This window comes from Brachyhypopomus gauderio, chromosome 11 (assembly GCF_052324685.1).
Source record: "Brachyhypopomus gauderio isolate BG-103 chromosome 11, BGAUD_0.2, whole genome shotgun sequence".
Lineage (NCBI taxonomy): Eukaryota > Metazoa > Chordata > Actinopteri > Gymnotiformes > Hypopomidae > Brachyhypopomus > Brachyhypopomus gauderio.
The window spans coordinates 8,812,917-8,837,087 of NC_135221.1; the positions used below are offsets into that span (position 1 = coordinate 8,812,917).

A 24,171-nucleotide genomic window follows, 5' to 3' on the forward strand; every position below is an offset into this window, starting at 1 on the left:
AAATCTGTTTGGATTAAGTCCAAGTGATCCTTGAAACTTATCCGATTACTAGACGAGTTCTTATTTTCCAAGGAAACTATGTCTGAAGTAATATTAGTCAAAACAGAATCACTTTGATCTCGTTCCTGAAAAGGAGGACTCGAGTGTATCTCTCTCGCTGTGTCCTGATCTGGTAAGTCATTCTGTAACGACTCATGACAAGGGGGCGGACACAAATGCGATACAGAGTGCGTTTTATTTTGAACCGAGAGCGAGACTGGTTGAATCGCGGTAACGCCGATTCGTATTGTACGAGATCGACGCGGCATGTTGGTCTTCTACACAATGCATGAAAGACTGGTTTATACACAGCAGTAAAACTAACACAGCAACGAAGGCTGAAGCACTCTGATACATAGATATACACAACACAGTGCATGAAAGACTAGGTCATACAAAACAGTAGAACTAACAGCAACGAAGGCTGAAATAAACTTACACACATACAACATACACGAGCAACACAAAAATGACAGTGACCAGGTTAACTTAATTCTTCCACTAACCTAACCATTTTACTACAAATGCAAACAAGAAAGAACACACAAATTTACTACAGAGACATTACTTTAAATCACATATGTCAAAGTCAAGGCCCGCGGGCCAGATCCGGCCCGCGAATTGATTATCTATGGCCCCCTGGATGATATTTAATTACTATTAGAACCGGCCCGCAGGCCACAGCCGCCCGCTGGTGTTTTGCACGCACAAACACTACATTCCCCACAATGCAACGGTAGCCCGCGAAGTCACTGCAGCGCACACAAGCGGCAAAGGTCCGCTCTGCGAAAATGACGTAATCGCAGTGGCTCCGCCCGTGGGCGAAGGCGTCGCGCGCTGTCGATTCGCGACAGGTCATGCACCTCTCGAATTTTGTAAGGTTGTGCGCACCAGCACGTTAAACTTAATTAAGTTAAATTTTTATACATATATTCGAAATGATTCGACATAATTCGCTTTTATTCACATTATTTAATGGTTGTTTATTTTCAAAACGCCCAATCTTAACGTCTTCACGTTCTCTCATGTTTCGTCCTGGAATTACAAGAGGCTCGTATTTGTTAACTGTTCAGTCAGACAGATATTTGTTGTGAAACGAAGTAGTTACAATTTCAAGCATTTTCAAGTACTTTAGCCTAAATTCCAGCACTTTTCAAACCTTTATTACTTTATTCATTTAATGTACAGGACATGTTTTCTTTGAAGGAAGTTTGTTTTTATCTGTTTGCTTGTTGAAAAATGTTTTCACTTGAAATTACTGACAGATCCATAAGAAAGTATTGCTTTATTCATTTAAGCATTAAATAATAAACACTGTGTTAGGTCTTGGTTCAATGGGCTATGTGCAATCATTTCAATGTCTTAATAAACATTGAACCAGTCTGGCCCTCGGCTTGTAGCAAATTTGGTTTTTTGGCCCTCGGTGCATTTGACTTTGACATCCCTGCTTTAAATGCAACGACCACAGCAACAATCACTCATTCAGGATCAAACTACACATACGAAAACGGACGTTTGATTAACATACACAACCATGTAGAAAACCCGAATACAAGCTGATAGACCATCCAAAGTACGATTCATAAACACGACCCACAAAACTGACACTCGCTATAAACCAAGAGGCACAGGAATGCGAACATCGCGGAGAAATGCTATACATGGAAACACAACCCAACTGCAGAACCAACATGAAACATGGACACTTAATGACTTACAACGAAGAACTAAACCCAAGAGAATTATAAGCCTAACTAATCAAGAAAACCCCTAGGAACAGCTGTACATTAATCAATAGGGGCGGAGCCAAGAACCGAAGACATAACCACCAAAATAAACAAGGAAATCAAAAAGGGGCCGACCCTAGCAACCACGGAGGTGTGGCTCGTCAAGGAGGGGGGAGATAGAACGTAACAAAACCCAATAGAAAAAAAAATAACCACCTCAGATGCAAACTGAGAGCCAAGACAAAGGACTAAAGTAATTTGTTTTCCTACATTTTTCTCCTTTCAAGAGGCTTTAACTTGAATTTTCTTGGAGTTCAAGATGTTCAAGGAATCTTTTTAGAACCCATTTTTCGAACTCATTATTTTACTCTGTTGAGTACCGACTAACTTTAACTTTTAGGAGGCATTTTTGCAACAAAGGTCATTGGTCAGACAATCTGGAACCTGTAATTCGGCACATAATCCATTGCCTTTTATAAGTATTTGAGGAAAAAGACTAGTTTTTAAGTGCTTTCTCTGCCTGCCTCAGCATCATATGATTTCTTCCTCCAAAAATTCCCCATCCAATTTAAGGAAGCATGTAGAGGTAAGATAATTTCATAGACATACTGGTCATTTATCTTTAGGGGTGACCTGCAATAGTTGCTGATTCGACTAGAGTCGACTATACCCCCTAGTCGACTATGAACGTCATAGTCGAATGTACCATTCTAACTGCATGGGGGTGCCCAAGGATGCGGCTAAGCATTAGTTGTTGCATGAAATGTCTTTGTTTTCGTTATATATAACCTTTTGGCAAATAAAATCATCCTAATTTCTGTTAATAAATATTTTAAAATGATGTTTACGCATTAACAATAGGCATCTTCCTTACTACACATTAATAAATCACACCCTGCTGTTGCACAATCCAAACGAGCGGAGCTGAACACGCTACAGAATACGCGCAGCATCTGCCGAGATTATAATGGCTACTAAAAAACTTCAAAAGTATTTTGAAAAACAAAGATGAATCAAACAAAGTGCAAGTTATGTCATCAATGTCTTTCATTTCGCACGACAACAACCAACATGGCATACCATTTAAAACGCGTAAGGCGAAAAAAAAGTTTGTCGTTTCAGTCGTGTCGTCTCGTTGCGGTGCGTCTCGGCAAGTAGGCCTATAGCCTAAACATTTTTTGTTGTTGTTTGCTGTTAAACCCCGTTACTTGAACCTTTCCTTGTATTATTTTGCTGTTGTGTGGCATTTTTTAAATATTTTCAGGCAGGCATTTTATTTAAAATAATTTTGACATTTTCCACAGTGCCTGTCTGGCAGTTCGATATGCGCAATGCGCACTGACGGTTAATGTTCTCCAATGTTTCATTAAAAAAATAAATAAGTAAATAAATAAAAGCTGAATAAAGCCAACCTACCGTGTTTATTCATTTATCTGAGGGTTTTAGGTTTTTACTTTGAAGAGGAAAAAAGTCCTGAATGAGAACGGGATCCCGTTTAAGGTGCTCTAAATAAAAAATAAACCAGATTCGACTATTAGTCGACTAAAGGGAAAAGCTGACGAATCAGATTCGACTATGAAAATCCTTAGTTGAATACACACCTATTTATTTTAATCAGAAATCTAACAATATCTTGCAGCAAACCGTTTCTTTGTGCATGTTAAAATAAGTCCGTTGTTATCATTGTATCCATGATTAGTTAGCTAGCTAGCTAAGTAGACTATTGCTAGTACTCGAAAACTGCCTTAGCAACGCACTTGGCATGTAGCTAGCTAAGTTAGCTAGCTAGTTATTTGCAGAGGTGTATAATCCAGGTTCAGAAAGTAAAAGTCCTCACCAGGATTTTGCTCAAGCTTGCTAGATTTTCTAATTATTGCAATCCAGGCAAAATGAGAGGCATCAACACAATCCAGGAAGCCTGAGCAAAATCCTGGTGGATTTTATACAACAGGATACCAAGGCTCACTCTCACACTCCCAAGGCACACTGCCTTGTACATTTTAAAATGTATCCTGTTGTAAAACACTCGCATTAACTCAGTAAGGTAGTGTTAATAATCAGATTAATTAAGGGAGGTGAGTTGGAAGCAGGTGAAACACTATAATATGCAGGGCAGGTTGTCTGGACCAGTCCAGAAACTAGCTAAATAACTGCAGGCATTTGCATTTGCATAATTATCATGTCCCAAATGGCCCCGTGCACCCCAGAAAGTGGCAGTGCTGCTTTATGGTACCCAATTTTATAAAGATTATAATATGCAATTTGTTATGAACAATGCATATATTTTTCAGGCAGAGCATGCATACTCATAATCAATAGATTTTGTTAATCTTATGCTCAATAAGCAAAGTCAGATAAATAAAGATGATGTTAAATCTGTCTGTGTATCGCTGCTTCAGACATGAATAATATACCATAACTGGTTAACAAATTGTCACAGTAGGCCGGGCCAGCCCCACAGGGGAGCCGCCCACTCCACTTCACTCCACCTCCCATTCACTCCCACTGTCTAACTCACCCGCTTATTCAATAATATCTTGCACCTGTCCCTCATCAGCCTCATACCTTGATTTAAGCCTGCAGGTCCTGCAAATCTGTGCTGTGCATTCCTTGTGTCTACTGGAGTGAGCCTGCTCGTGACGTCTTCAGCTGCAACTTCCCTAGAGCCAAGTTTAGTGACTCTGCGCCTTCTGTGCTTGTGAACTGCCTCACACCGTTTGCATGTTGTGCTCCTTTGCTTTCTTGTTATATTGTGCTGTGCTATGGATATTAATATATCCACATATAAATGTTTAATTTTGTGTAAATTTATATAATAACTTTAATATATCAAGGGAACTTAAGAAAAAGCATTGACATTTTACACCCTTTATTTTTAGTTGACTGAAAAATAAAATATGGTGTCCCACAAGGATCTGTATTGGGCCCTATATTATTCTCATTATATATGCTACCACTAGGCAAAATCATTCGTAGGCATACTCTGTTGTATATATTTAGTTGTTTATTTTATGGTAGCCTACAGCCCCTGACTCCTCCCTTGGCTGTGTCTGTGTGTCTTTACGTCCGTTCATGTCCATGTGCATTGGTGTTTACGTGTATGAATGGCCACACGGGGGCAGTCATGGTCTGGTGGTAGGGAACTGGTCTTGTGACCAGAGGGTCGTGGGTTCGATTCCCAGGCCTGAGGCCATGACTGAGGTGCCCTTGAGCAAGGCACCAAACCTTGCTCCCTGGGCGCTAGGCTAGGGCTGCCCACTGCTCTGGGCATGTGTGCACTAGTAATCACTAGTGGCTGTGTGTGTGTGTGTGTGTGTTCTAACTGCACAGATGGGTAAAAAGTGGAGGACAAATCAATTGCGGTGAAAAATCAGAATTGACAAATATGGCACATTTACCTTTTTTTACATATCTACATTTGTCTGTATATGGTCGTTGCGTGGCTAGCACTGAAACACAGAGGGGAGCTGTAGATGTTAGACCAACAAGAGAGAGGCCCAAAGCATCCGCCAAAATCTCATCTAAACTGAAAAAAATAGTGGGCTTTCACCTAGGTCTCTTAAAGGGACATGAACCTCAATATTGTAACAGCGTCCAGGATATAAAAAATTGGATAGTGTCTAATATTCTTCTTCTAAATTCCAACAAGAGGTGTTACATCTTGGACCCGAAGCTGCAAGAAGCAATTGCTCTAATATTCGTACCCTAGATGGCTTTTCAGTAACACCTAAATCTACCACAGAAACGTAGGTGTCACTATTGATTTGGATCTTTCATTTGACACACACATATGTAATGTCACCAAGGCTGCCTTTTCCCATTTACATAATATTACCAAGCGGAGACATGTACTTTTATTATCAGATGCAGAAAAACTGGTCCACGCTTTTGTCTCAACACTGGACTACTGTCCAATGGTCTTTTAATTGGATGCTCTAAAAACTCCCTAAAGAAACTCCAACTTGTGCATAATGCTGCAGCCATGTTCCTAACTAGAGTAAGAGTACAGCCGGAAGCAGAGCCTTCTCCTTTAGAGCCCCTCAGTTATGGAACAGTTTTCCAGCTCCAGTCCAAGATTCTGACAGTTCCAATCTTTAGATCTAGACTTAAGACTCATCTATTTAATCAAGCCTTCAGTTAATGTATTAGATATGAAGGTGTGGAGCTCGGTGGCCTCCAGTCATTGAGTCTTCTGGTAATCTGAGATATTGATGCTGTCATCTAGCCATGTTATGCATTCATTCTAGTTGTGATAATGATTTGGGTGGAAAGCAATGGCTCAGTGAGCCCTCATGACTGTGGTCACCTTCCATTAGTTATGCTGTAATAGATAAGCCTGCCGGAGCCACATGTTAATCACTAGCACATGTGATTATATATATATATATATATATATATATATATATATATACACACATATATACACACACACACATATATATAAATAAATGTTAAATTCCATGTTTACATATTTAACCTGGATTTTGTATCCGGGTTACATGTTTCTTCAAAGAAAAAAAAATAGAAGCGCCTAGAAAATGGGCTGGCTAGCCAGTGGATGCGCCAATGACGTGTATGTATGTGGCAATGCCGCCAGATGCCGACTCTTACCTGAGGCCCAACATCCACATTGGAGGGACTGCTTGGCCTGTAAATAGAACTATAAATATGGACTTCTTCTAGCTGTCCAGTGGAGGATGCGTTCCTTTCCACCTCTATATAATTGAGACGCTATCTTGGGAATGCTCCAGGGCATTGTGTATGGACAAATCATTGTACGTCTCTGGTACCTTGATCACCTTCATGCCTTTCTGCAGTTCTAAAAGTTGGCTAACATCTCTCTGTATCACCAACCTCCTTCTCCATGGTTTGTTACTGCTCCTAGATGCTGTTTATCTTGGAGCCATGCATGTCAAGTATCACTGTGATGATAATGTCTTCCCTCTAACTCTGACCTGGCCTTTCTGTATATCACAACAGTGTGTGTGTGTGTGTGTGTGTGTGTGTGTGTGTGTGTGTGTGTGTGTGTGTGTGTGTGTGTGTGTGTGTGTGTGTGTGTGTGTGTGTGTGTGTGTGTGTGTGTGTGTGTGTGTGTGTGTGTGTGTGTGTGTGTGTGTGTGTGTGTGTGTGTGTGTGTGTGTGTGTGTGTGTGTTTGTAAACCATACAACGTGGGAACTTCGACCTGAATACACACCAATAAAGTGGGGACGTGTGTCATCGTGGGGACCTAAAATCGAGTCCCCACGAAGTTAACCATTGTAGCATGTATATTTCGATGAGATACACCCCCACCAAAAATATCTCAGAAGTCCCCAGCATGACCACAATCACGTCAAAAGTGTGCGAGTGTGTGGGAGGCACCTGCTCAGAGTGTGTACACGCCACCTGTGGCCAAAGACTGTAAAACAGAATCGGGTAGCACACTTTATCACGTGGTACAGCAACGATGCACTCTGATTGGTTGAAACTGGAAACAATGAAAGTATGAGATTTTTATATGTATATATATATATACAATATATATATATACACTTGTAAATTTGCCTTTATTTTATTAATAATATATTTATTTACCACTTGTTTTGTAATAATGTTGCTCTTAATTTCTTGTTACTTTTGTTGTAATTAGTCACGCCAATAAAACTGAATGAATCAATATGAGCCAATAAGGTTGCAGATTAGCAAGCAATTTAGTTCTCGGCGTCGGAGAAGCTGCGCTTCGTATGTGAGTTGGTTTTGGCTGTGAAACGACATGTTTTATAGTTTAAAACTACTTAAAACGATAAGTGCTTCATTAACCAGACTGTGGTGGAGTATAAACCATTAATAGTGCCGGATATGTTACATGTTAGCGTCAGTACCGCAGCGTTCGGACTTGTAGTTAATGCTAGTTAGCTTTCATCCCTTCTGATGCGTTTAACCCACTCCGTAAAGCAGCCCGCTACTGTTACTATTACACTGTATGCACATTCACTGTTTATTTAGATTTGTTAACCTGTACATCGGGAGTGAGGTGTTTATTTGGCGCGACCACCTGAATTGAGTGGAAGGAGAAAAACACCGATAAATGACGCGACTTTACACATCACCACGGCTCGCGACAAAGCGGGGCTTGAGATTAAATACATTGATTCGTTTAAAGGTGAGCAAATCTGACGAGGTTAAAGTAACTCGGAGTAAAGGTGTATGTTCACTGGTCAGTGCGGTCAGTGCGGGTTGTGTCCGTAAACAAGGTCGGGGAGTGTTCGCCGTGTCCCGGTTCAATAAAGGAGAGTTCGTTCTGGAGTACAGAGGAGACCTAATCAGCTCCGAGGAGAGTCAAAAAAGACAGAGAGTTTATACCAGCGACCCGAGAGGATTCATGTTCGACTTCATCTGGCACGGAAAGTTCTGAACGTGAGTATTTCTTCATACATTTAAATGGCGTTCATGGTTAAATGGCTTGGTGTGTTTACGAGGATAGGAGGGGGTGGGGGTTGGGTGTTCGTCGCCGTTTCCGAGCCTTTTAAATTCATTACCATTCCGATTATTCAACTCTGTGTGTAACGATTTAAGCGGGCAGGCGTGACGCAGATGCAGGGTTTAAAGGGGTTTATTAAATAAACAAAACCGAGCACGAAACAGAGGGAAAACTAGGCATGGAGAAACAGGATTGCTACCAGTCAAGCTGTCGTACCTCGGGCTACTGCGCATGCGCATGCTACCTTCACGTCAGTGTTTAGCTAGCCCACAATTGTGCGCTGCCAGCTGTTTTGTCTCTTGGATTAAGGGTGAATATTGCCCATTTGTCATATTTAATCATATTGCAACGTAAATCTTTTTGCATTTTGCTTTATCAACAATTGTTAAATATTTTTGTTAATATCCTAGGAAAGACCTAGGATATTAAAATAAATATTTTTAAATATTACTATATTATGTGTTTCTAACACATGTCTGCTGGTCAGTTTGTTTTACCCTTGCCAATAAATAATCGTTCTTGATTTTATCCATCCGTTTATTCCGTCCTACACTAACTAGTGTTAGTTGATTGACCTTGAAATGAGCACTTCTTAACGCTTAACATTCGTTCTGTTTGGCTATTTTACATTTCTAAAGCAACTTTCTTAAATACAAATAACCATGTAACGTTAATAACGTTTGCACAGTCACAATCACAGTGGGTTTCTAAGACATTCCTTAAGCACAGCGTTCTAGTAATCAGTACATGACTTGATTAACTCATTGCTGAAAGCACGTTCTGATAAGCTAATATAGCCTATAAAATGCTCATACCTACATTATTATTGCTAGAAGCATATACCGATAAGATAATATAACCTATAAAATGATTGTTCCTACCTACAGTATTAATGCTGCATGCACGTTCTGATAAGGTAAAATAGCCTATAAATTTATCGTACCTACACACAGTATTAATGCTGCATGCACGTTCGGATAAGGTAAAATAGCCTATAAAATTATCGTACCTACAGTATTAATGGTAGAAGCACGTTCAGATAAGGCAATATAGCCTTTTAAATTATTGTACCTACCTACAGTATTAATGGTAGAAGCACATTCGGATAAGGTAATATAGCCTATTAAATGATCGTACGTACAGCTACTGCTGCGGTAGTACATTTTGACAAGGTAGTATGCATCGATATATATATCTATAATTTTGTGCAATGGGTGTGCACTGACACTGACGTGAAATTATCGTGTGCATGCGCAGTAGCCCTACGTTGGAAAGCTCAACGAGTAGCACAGATTTTCTGAACACCGGCAGCGACAGACATTAAACACCTCGAATATGACGTGAAAGGGGAACAAACTAGCGAACAACACGGGAACAACAGCAAGCAAACGACATAGAACAAACACTACAAAGGGAATACAAAGCTACCAGGAACTCTAAAGCACTTTACCGAAATGCGAAACTAAAACGCTCAGGACAAGGGAACTAAAATGGTGAACAACGCGGCACATACAAGAAACAATGAGAACAGACGGGCAAGAAGGAGAGTAAGCCAAAATAGATGAGGGGAATTTAAACACTGACTAGGGGAGAATTAAAGAAGGCACAGCTGAAATGATGAGAAGGGGCAGGGACACAAGGTACAGGGCGTGACAGACAGAGGGGAAACAAAGGAAATCAAGAAAAAAGGCCGGGCTAGGACGAACGACATGACTGGGGCAGGGGTCGGAGCTAGACGTGACAATGTGCCATTTTCTATTTGTTTCCCTGATGAAAAAATAAAACAGCTAGTCTGTGTTGGTCAAACCTTGCTGGTTTGGCCTGTGCTGTTTTTTGTCAGGGTTATGTGTAACATCTATATATACAGGGCTTTGTAGTCATTCTACAACACAAAGTATTTAAGCAATGACAGTTGTCGTTACTTAATAGTAGAGCTGGGCGATATGGCCCTCCAAAAAAATCTTCGATTAATTTTTTTTAAATCCGATTTTCGATTTTAATAGATTTATTTTCCTCTACTAAAAAACTACAGATGATAAAGGAATGGTAAAAAAAAGTTTTAATTTATTTTTCACTTAAATTTCCCCTTTGGGGTTAAAGTGCAAGCAGAAACAAATTGTAAACAAGTGAGAACATTCAGTAACTTTTAGAAGGTTTTCTCCAACATACTTTAAGCATTGACACAATGCAACCTCAAACTTAAAATAAATAAATAAAACACACCCTCAAAAAATAAATAGATATAAATAATTTGGTGCCCTTTAATAAAATGGAAAACAAATACAATTGAACAATTCTTGCATGTTGTACTGACAGTCACGCTGTCTACATTCTGATTAAGAACAGGGCTCCCCTCACTTTAGCCTAAATTCCAGCACTTTTCAAACCTGAAACACAATGTAACATTAAAATTCGTCAGGTAAATGTTCCTTCCACTGTTTCTTTATACTACCACAGTTTATACTTTATACTACAATAGTTGCCAGGTTCGCGTTTTCACGCCAAATTGGGCTTGTTTGGAAAATCCAGCCGCGGGTAAAAATTATGGGGTCGCGGGGTGCGGTTTTTTGGTCTACTTTTGAGTTGGGCTACCGCAGGAGTTACAAGTCAACACTAATAATGGATCGCGATATAATACTTAATTTGTCTCCATTTTACACACTCGCGAGGTGCCCGGAGCCGCGCGCTACGGTCACTCGCGAAAGTATAATCCATTGAAGCGGGTTCGGTGACCGAGGCAGAAACTGCTTAATCCAAAATATCCCGCGGAGGGAAACTTTATTGACAGCGCAACTGAATAGCACTCTTCGCTCTCTCCCTTTATCGGTTTCAAACACCTTACAGCGAGGACTTGTTTGGTCTACATCTGACGCCGCAAAACCGAACCAACTCCAGATCACGGAGCTAGTTGCTCTTTTCTTGGACACAAGTTCCGCCGTCATGTTTGTGTGTGTGTGTTTTGAGGGTGGATGGGTGGGAGGTGCTAAACTCACTGAACTACGGGAGCCCACAGTGCAGCGTCGGTGGTGAAAATTAAATCTCAGAAAATCGATTTTCTTAAAAACACATCGTCCTTAACTGTAAATTCGAATTAATAGATAATATCGATTAATCGCCCAGCTCTACTTAATAGTAGGGCTGGGTATCGATTCAAATTCCAAGAATCATTCCGATTCTGAAGATTAAGAATCGATTTATTTCGATTTAATCGATTCGATCCGATTCGATCCAATTCGGGGTTTAGTGTTATTAAAAATGTATTTGAGCTGTTTCCTGACTATGAACAGAAGCAACATGATATAAATCATCATGATCATAAATCTACCTTCAAGAAAGGTAATCCAGGACAATAAACAGAGGACATCTTTGAGGTGTCTGCAACAGTGGACTCCTACTGGGACACTAACCAGTGAATTATTATTATGATTGAAATAATTAAGAATTCACCCAAAAGCTGTTGCTACCAAATGCATTTTTATTTTAAAAGTGCTCACACTTAATAAACTGAAAGTATAAAATGTAAACGTGTATTTTTCTTTAAAGTGCAAATATAAGAACAGAACTGTCATGTTATGGTCCCCGACCCCTCCCTTTTGGGCGTGTGTTAACTGCGTCTACTTGTCTGCGTCTGTAGATCTCCGTGGGTGCGGGTGCGTCTTGTGATAATCCGTCTCACCTCGTGGGGTTTGTGCGTTCGCGCAGCGTCCGGTGCTCGTCGTTGTTTGAGTCGCAAACGTTCTATGTAAACGTGTTTTATGTGCGCTGTCTGCGCTTCGGTAAATGTAATAAACGTAACGATTTGGAAAGTGCAAAGGATTCTGTCTCGTCCATCGCCTTGCGCCCAACGTTACAAGAACATTTTTAACTTTTTTAAACTGTAAAAACACTGGGTAAACTGTCAGTGACATGGACTAACTGTAAATAGTCACTGACACTGGATAAACTGTCCTTCTGTTTTTAGATTGCCGATTTGACTATCGTCGTTACCGGCACTGTCCGACGCCATGTTGTTTTACAGTTAGTTAGACCGAGCACGCCTGCATGAATTCAGTGACGAGGCGGGGGTAAAAGTTCACTAAAAAATCGATCTTTGGACGTACGAATCGATTATCAGATCATCATATGCGAATCGATTCTGAATTGGAAAATCGATTTTTTCAACACAGGCCTACTTAATAGAGAAAGAATACTGTAAAGGGTTTTAGTTTAATAATAATATGAGCAAAATTAATGTATTATAAGAACTTTGCTATACGATGAAATGACTGGAAAGAATGCAATGTTATAATGTTAAGCTTTATTATGGTATTTTATTCAGCAACTGTCATGACTAAACACCTTTTGTCCCCAAATAATCATGTTCTGTTTGTTTAAATTCAGTGTTGATGCTGCAAAGGACGATGGCACTCTCGGAAGACTGGTTAATGATAACCACATTAACCCTAACTATAAAATTAAGAGAATCGTTGTGGAAGGAAGACCTTGGTTGTGTCTTTTTGCTTCAAGAGACATAAATACTAGAGAGGAGATTACTTATAATTATGGAGATGGTGATTGTCCCTGGAGGAGCAAAGTAAGAATGGTACTTCTTGTAGCTATGGTGCATAGTTAGATACCAAATTGTGAATGTATTTATAAAATGGTATATCAGTTATGTAAAAGGAACTTTGGGATTTAAGCTTTCTGTTATTCTTATTTTAAATAACATTTACTTACCAAACTCAGAATAGCAGTAGTCTTTAATCCCAAAGTTACTTTTACATAATGAATACAACATTTTAGAAATGCATTTCTACATTAGATGGAGTGCTAAATAGTGACTGTTGTGTCTGTTTCAGGTGACAAAAACTACAATGGCAGCAGACAGTAATTGTTTGGAGTCAGACTGTTCCATTGGAGATGATCAGCATTGCACTGACCCTCAACAGCAAGAGTCTCCTTTCAGCAACACGGTAAGAAACTGTTCTATTTCATGTGTTTTTCACTGGGTAAACGTCAAGTCCCCACAATGTACAATGTATCCTGACAGTGATGGCAGAAGATTTCAGTCCGTAAGTGGTGCACTTCCCCCACTGAGTCCCCACAATATCTTTTAAAGGGAAACCTGTACACTAAGTCCTCACAAAACACCTACCTAAAATTGTATTTTTAATGTAAGTATATATATATTTCTTTGTTATTTGGTGTGTTTAGCTTACAAATACTTTCTACCACATAGCAGTTTCAGTAAGTTTGTACTTTTGGGCTTATTAGTGACTGTTGTGTCTGTTTCAGGTGACAAAAACTACAACGGCAGCAGACAGTAATTGTTCGGAGTCAGACTGTGCCACTGGAGATGAGTACAGAGGAGACCTAATCAGCTCCGAGGAGAGTCAAAAAAGACAGAGTTTATAACAGCGACCAGAAAGTATTCATGTTCGACTACATCTGGCACGGAAAGTTCTGGACGTGAGTATTTCTTCATACATTTAAATGGTGTTCATGGCTAAATGGCTTGGTGTGTTTATGAGGATAGGAGGGGGTGAGGGTTGGGTGTTCGTCGCCATTTCCAAGCCTTTTAAATTCATTACCATTCCGGTTATTCAACTCTGTGTGTGTAACGATTTAAGCGGGCAGGCGTGACGCAGATGCAGGGTTTAAAGGGGTTTATTAAATAAACAAAAATGAGCACGAAACATAGAGGGAAAACTAGGCATGGGGAAACAGGATTGCTACCAGTCAAGCTGTCGTACCTCGGGCTACTGCGCATGCGCATGCTACTTTTACGTCAGTGTTTAGCGTAGCCCACAATTGTGCGCTGCCAGCTGTTTTTTCTCTTGGATTAAGGGTGAATATTGCCCATTTGTCATATTTAATCATATTGCAACATAAATCTTTTTGCATTTTGCTTTATCAACAATTGTTAAATATTTTTGTTAATATCCTAGGAAAGACCTAGGATATTAAAATAAATATTTTTAAATATTACTATATTATGTGTTTCTAACACATTTCTGCTGGTCAGTTTGTTTTACCCTTGCCAATAAATAATCGTTCTTGATTTTATCCATCCGTTTATTCCGTCCTACACTAACTAGTGTTAGTTGATTGACCTTGAAATGAGCACTTCTTAACGCTTAACATTCGTTCTGTTTGGCTATTTTGCATTTCTAAAGCAACTTTCTTAAATACAAATAACCATGTAACGTTAATAACGTTTGCACAGTCACAATCACAGTGGGTTTCTAAGACATTCCTTAAGCACAGCGATCTAGTAATCAGTACATGACTTGATTAACTCATTGCTGAGAGCACGTTCTGATAAGCTAATATAGCCTATAAATGCTCATACCTACAGTATTATTGCTAGAAGCATATACCGATAAGATAATATAACCTATAAAATGATCGTTCCTACCTACAGTATTAATGCTGCATGCACGTTCTGATAAGGTAAAATAGCCTATAAAATTATCGTACCTACACACAGTATTAATGCTGCATGCACGTTCGGATAAGGTAAAATAGCCTATAAAATGATCGTACCTACAGTATTAATGGTAGAAGCACATTCAGATAAGGCAATATAGCCTTTTAAATTATTGTACCTACCTACAGTATTAATGGTAGAAGCACATTCGGATAAGGTAATATAGCCTATTAAATGATCGTACGTACAGCTACTGCTGCGGTAGTACATTTTGACACGGTAGTATGAATCGATATACACTGCTCAAAAAAATAAAGGGAACACTTAAACAACACAATATAACTCCAAGTCAACCACACTTCTGTGAAACCAACCTGTTCAGTTAGGAAGCAACACTGATTGTGAATCAATTTCAACTGCTGTTGTGCAAATGAAATAGACAACAGGTAGAAATGAGAGGCAATTAGCAAGACCTCCCCCTATAAAGGAGTGGTTCTGCAGGTGGGGACCACAGACCACTTCTCAGTACCTATGCTTTCTGGCTGATGTTTTGGTCACTTTTGAATGTTGGTGGTCCTTTCACACTCGTTGTAGCATGAGACGAACTCTACAACCCACACAAGTGGCTCAGGTAGTGCAGCTCATCCAGGATGGCACATCAATGCGAGCTGTGGCAAGGTTTGCTGTGTCTGTCAGCGTAGTGTCCAGAGGCTGGAGGCGCTACCAGGAGACAGGCCAGTACACCAGGAGACGTGGAGGAGGCCGTAGGAGGGCAACAACCCAGCAGCAGGACCGCTACCTCCGCCTTTGTGCAAGAAGGAACAGGAGGAGTACTGCCAGAGCCCTGCAAAATGACCTCCAGCAGGCCACAAATGTGCATGTGTCTGCACAAACGGTTAGAAACCGACTCCATGAGGATGGTATGAGGGCCCGACGTCCACAGATGGGGGTTGTGCTCACAGCCCAACACCGTGCAGGACGCTTGGCATTTGCCAGAGAACACCAGGATTGGCAAATTCGCCACTGGCGCCTTGTGCTCTTTACAGATGAAAGCAGGTTCACACTGAGCACATGTGACAGAGGTGACAGAGTCTGGAGACGCCGTGGAGAGCGATCTGCTGCCTGCAACATCCTTCAGCATGACCTGTTTGGCAATGGGTCAGTAATGGTGTGGGGTGGCATTTTTTTGGAGGACCACACAGCCCTCCATGTGCTCACCAGAGGTAGCCTGACTGCCATTAGGTACCGAGATGAGATCCTCAGACCCCTTGTGAGACCATATGCTGGTGCGGTTGGCCCTGGGTTCCTCCTAATGCAGGACAATGCTAGACCTCATGTGGCTGGAGTGTGTCAGCAGTTCCTGCAAGATGAAGGCATTGAAGCTATGGACTGGCCCGCCCATTCCCCAGACCTGAATCCGATTGAGCACATCTGGGACATCATGTCTCGCTCCATCCTCCAACGTCACGTTGCACCACAGACTGTCCAGGAGTTGGCGGATGCTTTAGTCCAGGTCTGGGAGGAGATCCCCCAGGAGACCATCCGCCACCTCATCAGGAGCATGCCCAGGCATTGTAGGGAGGTTATACAGGCACGTGGAAGCCACACACAATACTGAGCCTCATTTTGACTTGTTTTCAGGACATTACATCAAAGTTGGATCAGCCTGTAGTGTGTTTTTCCACTTTAATTTTGTGTGTGGCTCCAAATCCAGGCCTCCATTGGTTAATAAATTTGATTTCCATTGATGATTTTTGTGTGATTTTGTTGTCAGCACATTCAACTTTGTACAGAACAAAGTATTCAATGAGAATATTTCATTCATTCAGATCTAGGATGTGTTATTTGAGTATTCCCTTTATTTTTTTGAGCAGTGTATATATCTATAATTTTGCGCTATGGGTGTGCACTGACACTAACGTGAAATTATCGTGCGCATGCGCAGTAGCCCTACGTTGGAAAGCTCAATGAGTAGCACAGATTTTCTGTACACCGGCAGCGACAGACATTAAACACCTCGAACACGACGTGAAAGGGGAACAAACTAGCAAACAACACGGGAACAACAGCAAAAAACGACATAGAACAAACACTACAAAGGGAAAAACTAAGCTACCAGGAACTCTAAAGCACTTTACCGAAATGCGAAACTAAAACGCTCAGGACAAGGAAACTAAAATGGCGAACAACATGGCACAAACAAGAAACAATGGGAACACACGGGCAAGAAGGAGAATAAGCCAAAATAGATGAGGGGAATTTAAACACTGACTAGGGGAGAATTAAAGAAGGCACAGCTGAAACGATGAGAAGGGGCAGGGACACAAGGTACAGGGCGTGACAGACAGGGGGGAAACAAAGGAAATCAAGAAAAAAGGCCGGGCTAGGACGAACGACACGACTGGGGCAGGGGTCGGAGCTAGACGTGACAATGTGCCATTTTCTATTTGTTTCCCTGATGAAAAAATAAAACAGCTAGTCTGTGTTGGTCAAACCTTGCTGGTTTGGCCTGTGCTGTTTTTTGTCAGGGTTATGTGTAACATCTATATATACAGCGCTTTGTAGTCATTCTACAACACAAAGTACTTAAGTAATGACAGTTGTCGTTACTTAATAGAGAAAGAATACTGTAAAGGGTCTTAGTCTAATAATGATAATACATTAATTTTGCTCATATAAGAACTTTGCTATACGATGAAATGACTGGAAAGAATGCAATGTTGTAATGTTAAGCTTTATTATGGTATTTAATTCTGCAACTGTCATGACTAAACACCTTTTGTCCCCAAATAATCATGTTCTGTTTGTTTAAATTCAGTGTTGATGCTGCAAAGGACGATGGCACTCTCGGAAGACTGGTTAATGATAACCACATTAACCCTAACTATAAAATTAAGAGAATCGTTGTGGAAGGAAGACCTTGGTTGTGTCTTTTTGCTTCAAGAGACATAAATACTAGAGAGGAGATTACTTATAATTATGGAGATGGTGATTGTCCCTGGAGGAGCAAAGTAAGAATGGTACTTCTTGTAGCTATGGTGCATAGTTGGATACCAAATTGTGAATGTATTTATAAAATGGTATATCAGTTATGTAAAAGGAACTTTGGGATTAAAGCTTTCTGTTATTCTTATTTTAAATAACACTTACTTACCAAACTCAGAATAGCAGTAGTCTTTAATCCCAAAGTTACTTTTATATAATGAATACAACATTTTAGAAATGCATTTCTACATTAGATGGAGTGCCGCTAAATAGTGACTGTTGTGTCTGTTTCAGGTGACAAAAACTAAAATGGCAGCAGACAGTAATTGTTTGGAGTCAGACTGTGCCACTGGAGATGATCAGCATTGCACTGACCCTCAACAGCAAGAGTCTCCTTTCAGCAACACCGTAAGAAACTGTTCTATTTCATGTGTTTTTCACTGGGTAAACGTCAAGTCCCCACAATGTACAATGTACCTTGACAGTGCTGGCAGAAGATTTCAGTCCGTAAGTGGTGCACCTCCCCCACTGAGTCCCCACAATATCTTTTAAACGGAAATCTTTACACTAAGTCCTCACAAAACACCTACCTAAAAATTGTATTTTTAATGTAAGTATATATATATTTCTTTGTTATTTGGTGTGTTTAGCTTACAAATACTTTCTACCACATAGCAGTTTCAATAAGTTTGTACTTTTGGGCTTATTAGTGACTGTTGTGTCTGTTTCAGGTGACAAAAACGACAACGGCAGCAGACAGTAATTGTTCGGAGTCAGACTGTGCCACTGGAGATGATCAGCATTGCACTGACCCTCAACAGCAAGAGTCTCCTTTCAGCAACACGGTATGAAACTGCTCTATTTCATGTGTTTTTCACTGGGTAAACGTCAAGTCCCCACAATGTACAATGTATCCTGACAGTGCCACTGAGTCCCCACAATATCTTTTAAAGGGAAACCTTTACACCAAGTCCTCACAACACACCTACCTAAAAATTGTATTTTTAATGTAAGTATGTATATATTTCTTTGTGTTATTTGGTGTGTTTAGCTTACAAATACTTTCTACCACATAGCAGTTTCAATAAGTTTGTACTTTTGGGCTTATTAGTGACTGTTGTGTCTGTTTCAGGTGACAAAAACTACAACGGCAGCAGACAGTAATTGTTTGGAGTCAGACTGTGCCACTGGAGATGATCAGCATTGCACTGACCCTCAACAGCAAGAGTCTTCTTTCAGCAACATGGTATGAAACTGTTCTATTTCATGTGTTTTTCACTGGGTAAACGTCAAGTCCCCACAATGTACAATGTACCCTGACAGTGCTGGCAGAAGATTTCAGTCCGTAAGTGGTGCACCTCCCCCACTGAGTCCCCACAATATCTTTTAAAGGGAAACCTTTACACTAAGTCCTCACAAAACACCTACCTAAAAATTGTATTTTTAATGTAAGTATATATATATATTTATTTGTGTTATTTGGTGTGTTTAGCTTACAAATACTTTCTACCACATAGCAGTTTCAGTAAGTTTGTACTTTTGGGCTTATTAGTGACTGTTGTGTCTGTTTCAGGTGACAAAAACTACAACGGCAGCAGACAGTAATTGTTTGGAGTCAGACTGTGCCACTGGAGATGATCAGCATTGCACTGACCCTCAACAGCAAGAGTCTTCTTTCAGCAACATGGTATGAAACTGTTCTATTTCATGTGTTTTTCACTGGGTAAACGTCAAGTCCCCACAATGTACAATGTATCCTGACAGTGCCACTGAGTCCCCACAATATCTTTTAAAGGGAAACCTTTACACTAAGTCCTCACAACACACCTACCTAAAAATTGTATTTTTAATGTAAGTATGTATATATTTCTTTGTGTTATTTGGTGTGTTTAGCTTACAAATACTTTCTACCACATAGCAGTTTCAATAAGTTTGTACTTTTGGGCTTATTAGTGACTGTTGTGTCTGTTTCAGGTGACAAAAACTACAACGGCAGCAGACAGTAATTGTTTGGAGTCAGACTGTGCCACTGGAGATGATCAGCATTGCACTGACCCTCAACAGCAAGAGTCTTCTTTCAGCAACACGGTATGAAACTGTTCTATTTCATGTGTTTTTCACTGGGTAAACGTCAAGTCCCCACAATGTACAATGTACCCTGACAGTGCTGGCAGAAGATTTCAGTCCGTAAGTGGTGCACCTCCCCCACTGAGTCCCCACAATATCTTTTAAAGGGAAACCTTTACACTAAGTCCTCACAAAACACCTACCTAAAAATTGTATTTTTAATGTAAGTATATATATATATTTATTTGTGTTATTTGGTGTGTTTAGCTTACAAATACTTTCTACCACATAGCAGTTTCAATAAGTTTGTACTTTTGGGCTTATTAGTGACTGTTGTGTCTGTTTCAGGTGACAAAAACTACAACGGCAGCAGACAGTAATTGTTTGGAGTCAGACTGTGCCACTGGAGATGATCAGCATTGCACTGACCCTCAACAGCAAGAGTCTTCTTTCAGCAACATGGTATGAAACTGTTCTATTTCATGTGTTTTTCACTGGGTAAACGTCAAGTCCCCACAATGTACAATGTATCCTGACAGTGCCACTGAGTCCCCACAATATCTTTTAAAGGGAAACCTTTACACTAAGTCCTCACAACACACCTACCTAAAAATTGTATTTTTAATGTAAGTATGTATATATTTCTTTGTGTTATTTGGTGTGTTTAGCTTACAAATACTTTCTACCACATAGCAGTTTCAATAAGTTTGTACTTTTGGGCTTATTAGTGACTGTTGTGTCTGTTTCAGGTGACAAAAACTACAACGGCAGCAGACAGTAATTGTTTGGAGTCAGACTGTGCCACTGGAGATGATCAGCATTGCACTGACCCTCAACAGCAAGAGTCTTCTTTCAGCAACACGGTATGAAACTGTTCTATTTCATGTGTTTTTCACTGGGTAAACGTCAAGTCCCCACAATGTACAATGTACCCTGACAGTGCTGGCAGAAGATTTCAGTCCGTAAGTGGTGCACCTCCCCCACTGAGTCCCCACAATATCTTTTAAAGGGAAACCTTTACACTAAGTCCTCACAAAACACCTACCTAAAAATTGTATTTTTAATGTAAGTATATATATATATTTATTTGTGTTATTTGGTGTGTTTAGCTTACAAATACTTTCTACCACATAGCAGTTTCAATAAGTTTGTACTTTTGGGCTTATTAGTGACTGTTGTGTCTGTTTCAGGTGACAAAAACTACAACGGCAGCAGACAGTAATTGTTTGGAGTCAGACTGTGCCACTGGAGATGATCAGCATTGCACTGACCCTCAACAGCAAGAGTCTTCTTTCAGCAACATGGTATGAAACTGTTCTATTTCATGTGTTTTTCACTGGGTAAACGTCAAGTCCCCACAATGTACAATGTATCCTGACAGTGCCACTGAGTCCCCACAATATCTTTTAAAGGGAAACCTTTACACTAAGTCCTCACAACACACCTACCTAAAAATTGTATTTTTAATGTAAGTATGTATATATTTCTTTGTGTTATTTGGTGTGTTTAGCTTACAAATACTTTCTACCACATAGCAGTTTCAATAAGTTTGTACTTTTGGGCTTATTAGTGACTGTTGTGTCTGTTTCAGGTGACAAAAACTGCAACGGCAGCAGACAGTAATTGTTTGGAGTCAGACTGTTCCATTGGAGATGATCAGCATTGCACTGACCCTCAACAGCCAGAGTCTTCTTTCAGCAACACGGTATGAAACTGTTCTATTTCATGTGTTTTTCACTGGGTAAACGTCAAGTCCCCACAATGTACAATGTATCCTGACAGTGCCACTGAGTCCCCACAATATCTTTTAAAGGGAAACCTTTACACTAAGTCCTCACAAAACACCTACCTAAAAATTGTATTTTTAATGTAAGTATGTATATATTTCTTTGTGTTATTTGGAGTGTTTAGCTTACAAATACTTTCTACCACATAGCAGTTTCAATAAGTTTGTACTTTTGGGCTTATTAGTGACTGTTGTGTCTGTTTCAGGTGACAAAAACTACAACGGCAGCAGACAGTAATTGTTCGGAGTCAGACTGTGCCACTGGAGATGATCAGCATTGCACTGACCCTCAACAGCAAGAGTCTCCTTTCAGCAACACGGTATGAAACTGTTCTATTTCATGTGTTTTTCACTGGGTAAACGTCAAGTCCCCACAATGTACAAAGTGCCTTGACAGTGATGGCAGAAGATTTCTTTGGGCTTACAGTGAGTCCCCACCATGGTGTTTAATCTGCAAGTTGTCAGATCAAGTTGTTGACTGATTAAAATGCAGTTGTCTCAAGTGTTCTTTCCTTGGTAGTCTTTCTACATACTGATGCTTTTCAGACTGATTTGTTAGTTTAATTGAGGTCTAAACAGTTAAACTTTTGGGATTGTCACTCATGCTCAACGGCCGAGCTCTTTTTTTGTGCCTCAGTATGTCTTTAATTATGTAATCCTCTGTGATGTACTGAGTTGGTGACCTTTTTCTAGTCACCATTGTTATTGGATGTACTTTGCCCCTTTTTATGAGTACTTTATTTAACTAGATCTTGATGCAGAAGTGGATTTGGAACCATCTATAAAGCAGAAGCTGGAAACCACTCAAAATCACGATTGGAACCAACCAGTACCACAAGCGTCGGAGCCAAACGGTACCACTTTAGTTCCCAAAGGTATTGTCTGACACACCATGGCAAGCTGTAGAGATCGAAAAACATTATTATTTGACTAATGTTGTCTTCCGTTTATTCAGGTGTTAAGGTGGTTAAGAAAAGGAAATGGGAAAACGATGAAGTGAAAGCTGTGGAAAAACACCTGAACAGGTTTATTAAAACTTGCACTGTGCCAGGAAAAAAACAGTGTGAGGCATGTATAAAGGCTGAACCTATTGAAAAGACAGAGATTGGTTGGCTGTAGGGGTGTCCTGCAATAGTCGCTGATTCGACTATAGTCGACTATACCCCCTAGTCGACTATGAACGTCATAGTCAAATGTACCATTCTGACTGCATGGGGGTGCCCAAGGATGCAGCTAAGCATTAGTTGTTACATGAAATGTCTTTGTTTTCGTTATATATAGCCCTTTGTCAAATAAAATCATCTTAATTTAAAAATATTTATTAACAGAAATTATGTGTGTGCATTAACAATAGGCATCTTCCTTACTACACATTAATAAATCACACCCTGCAGTTGCACAATCCAAATGAGCGGAGCTAAACACTCTACAGGATCAGCGTCTGCCGAGATTATAATGGCTACAAAAAACTTCAAAAGTATTTTGAAAAAATAAAAGTAAAGTGCAAATTATGCCATCAACGTCTTTCATTTTGCACGACAACAACCAAAATGGCATACCATTTTAAAATGCGTAAGGCGAAAAAAAAACACAGTTCAGCCGTTTGTCATCTCGTCGCGTCTCCGCAAGTAGGCCTATAAACATTTTTTGTTGTTTGCTTTTTAAACCCCGTTACTTGAACCTTTACTTATAATTTTTTTTATATTTTCAAGCAGGCACATTTTATTTAAAATACTTTTGACATTTTGCACAGTGCCTGTTCGATCTGCGCACTGATGGTTAATGTTCTCTAGCGTTTCATTTAAAAATAAATAAGTAAGTAAATAAAAGCTGAATAATGCCAACCTACCATGTTTATTCATTTGTCTGGGTGTTTTAAGTTTTTACTTTGAAGTGGAAAAAAGTTCTGAATTAGAACAGGATCCTGTTTATGGTGCTATAGATAAATAAATAAAAAACCCTGATTCGACTATTAGTCCACTAAAGGGAAAATCCGACTAATCAGATTCGACTATGAAAATCTTTAGTTGAATACATTGAATATAGTTGGCTGTGAAATGTTTTGTAAAGAACAGGATCACTGCTCTTAAAAGGAAGCTGTAAATTTGAACACTCCTTTAGACTATGCATTTTCTTCTGTTCATTGTTCATTATAGAACATATAGTCTCCAAAGGTAAAAAACCTTTGAAGAGACATCTTTAAGGAGTTTACATTTCTCTTTTTTTCATACAATTTTTGTATTTGAGGCTTGGCAGCTTACTGTTGACGAGCTTTTGAAAGGCTTAAAGCATTAAATTTGTTAAAAATACTTCATCACAAATGCAAAAGCTTAAGAGCTAAATAAAGGGCCTGTTATTTAAATAACTATACCAGTTGTCTTTCCTTGCAAATATGCAATCTAGCTGCAACCTTGTTGTTAGTATCTAGCTGCAACCTTAGTTCGTGTCCCCAGATTGTTCATAAGTACCTAAATTGTACAATGGGTTGGTGTGTGTGTGTGTTGGTCCTCACATGGTCTGTCTACCAGAAACTTGTCCCCAGAATGTAGGAAAATGTCACATTGCTTTCTAAACATTTTTTCTGTAATTTAAAGTGATGGCTGCCTTTACAACGTCAATTGAAACGTGAATCTGTAGTTGATTTATTCCTAAAGCATTTAGAAAGGGTAGTCCCCACAATGTAGCTTCCTGCTGGTA

The 24,171-nt window shown here is 39.8% G+C and overlaps 1 protein-coding gene across 1 annotated transcript; it reads left to right on the plus strand.

Moving 5' to 3' along the window:
• The first annotated feature begins 7,443 nt into the window (after nucleotides 1-7,443).
• Nucleotides 7,444-23,141, plus strand: LOC143527610 (uncharacterized). The gene is made up of 17 exons (XM_077022917.1): nucleotides 7,444-8,163; nucleotides 12,608-12,800; nucleotides 13,066-13,179; nucleotides 13,502-13,675; nucleotides 17,455-17,647; nucleotides 17,916-18,029; nucleotides 18,353-18,466; nucleotides 18,754-18,867; nucleotides 19,195-19,308; nucleotides 19,596-19,709; nucleotides 20,037-20,150; nucleotides 20,438-20,551; nucleotides 20,879-20,992; nucleotides 21,280-21,393; nucleotides 21,681-21,794; nucleotides 22,224-22,349; nucleotides 22,430-23,141. Exons 4-16 carry the CDS (start codon nucleotides 13,641-13,643, stop codon nucleotides 22,257-22,259), a joined length of 1,404 nt encoding a protein of 467 aa, XP_076879032.1. The 5' UTR covers nucleotides 7,444-8,163; nucleotides 12,608-12,800; nucleotides 13,066-13,179; nucleotides 13,502-13,640; the 3' UTR covers nucleotides 22,260-22,349; nucleotides 22,430-23,141.
• Nucleotides 23,142-24,171: the final 1,030 nt, after the last annotated feature.

Excerpts from the sequence above, each read along its gene's own strand:
- LOC143527610 (XM_077022917.1), top strand. The coding sequence starts at position 13,641 with ATGTTCGACTACATCTGGCACGGAAAGTTCTGGAC. Across the intron at positions 17,648-17,915 it reads ATTGTCCCTGGAGGAGCAAA|GTGACAAAAACTAAAATGGC; the intron begins GTAAGAATGGTA and ends TGTCTGTTTCAG. Across the intron at positions 20,151-20,437 it reads AGTCTTCTTTCAGCAACATG|GTGACAAAAACTACAACGGC; the intron begins GTATGAAACTGT and ends TGTCTGTTTCAG.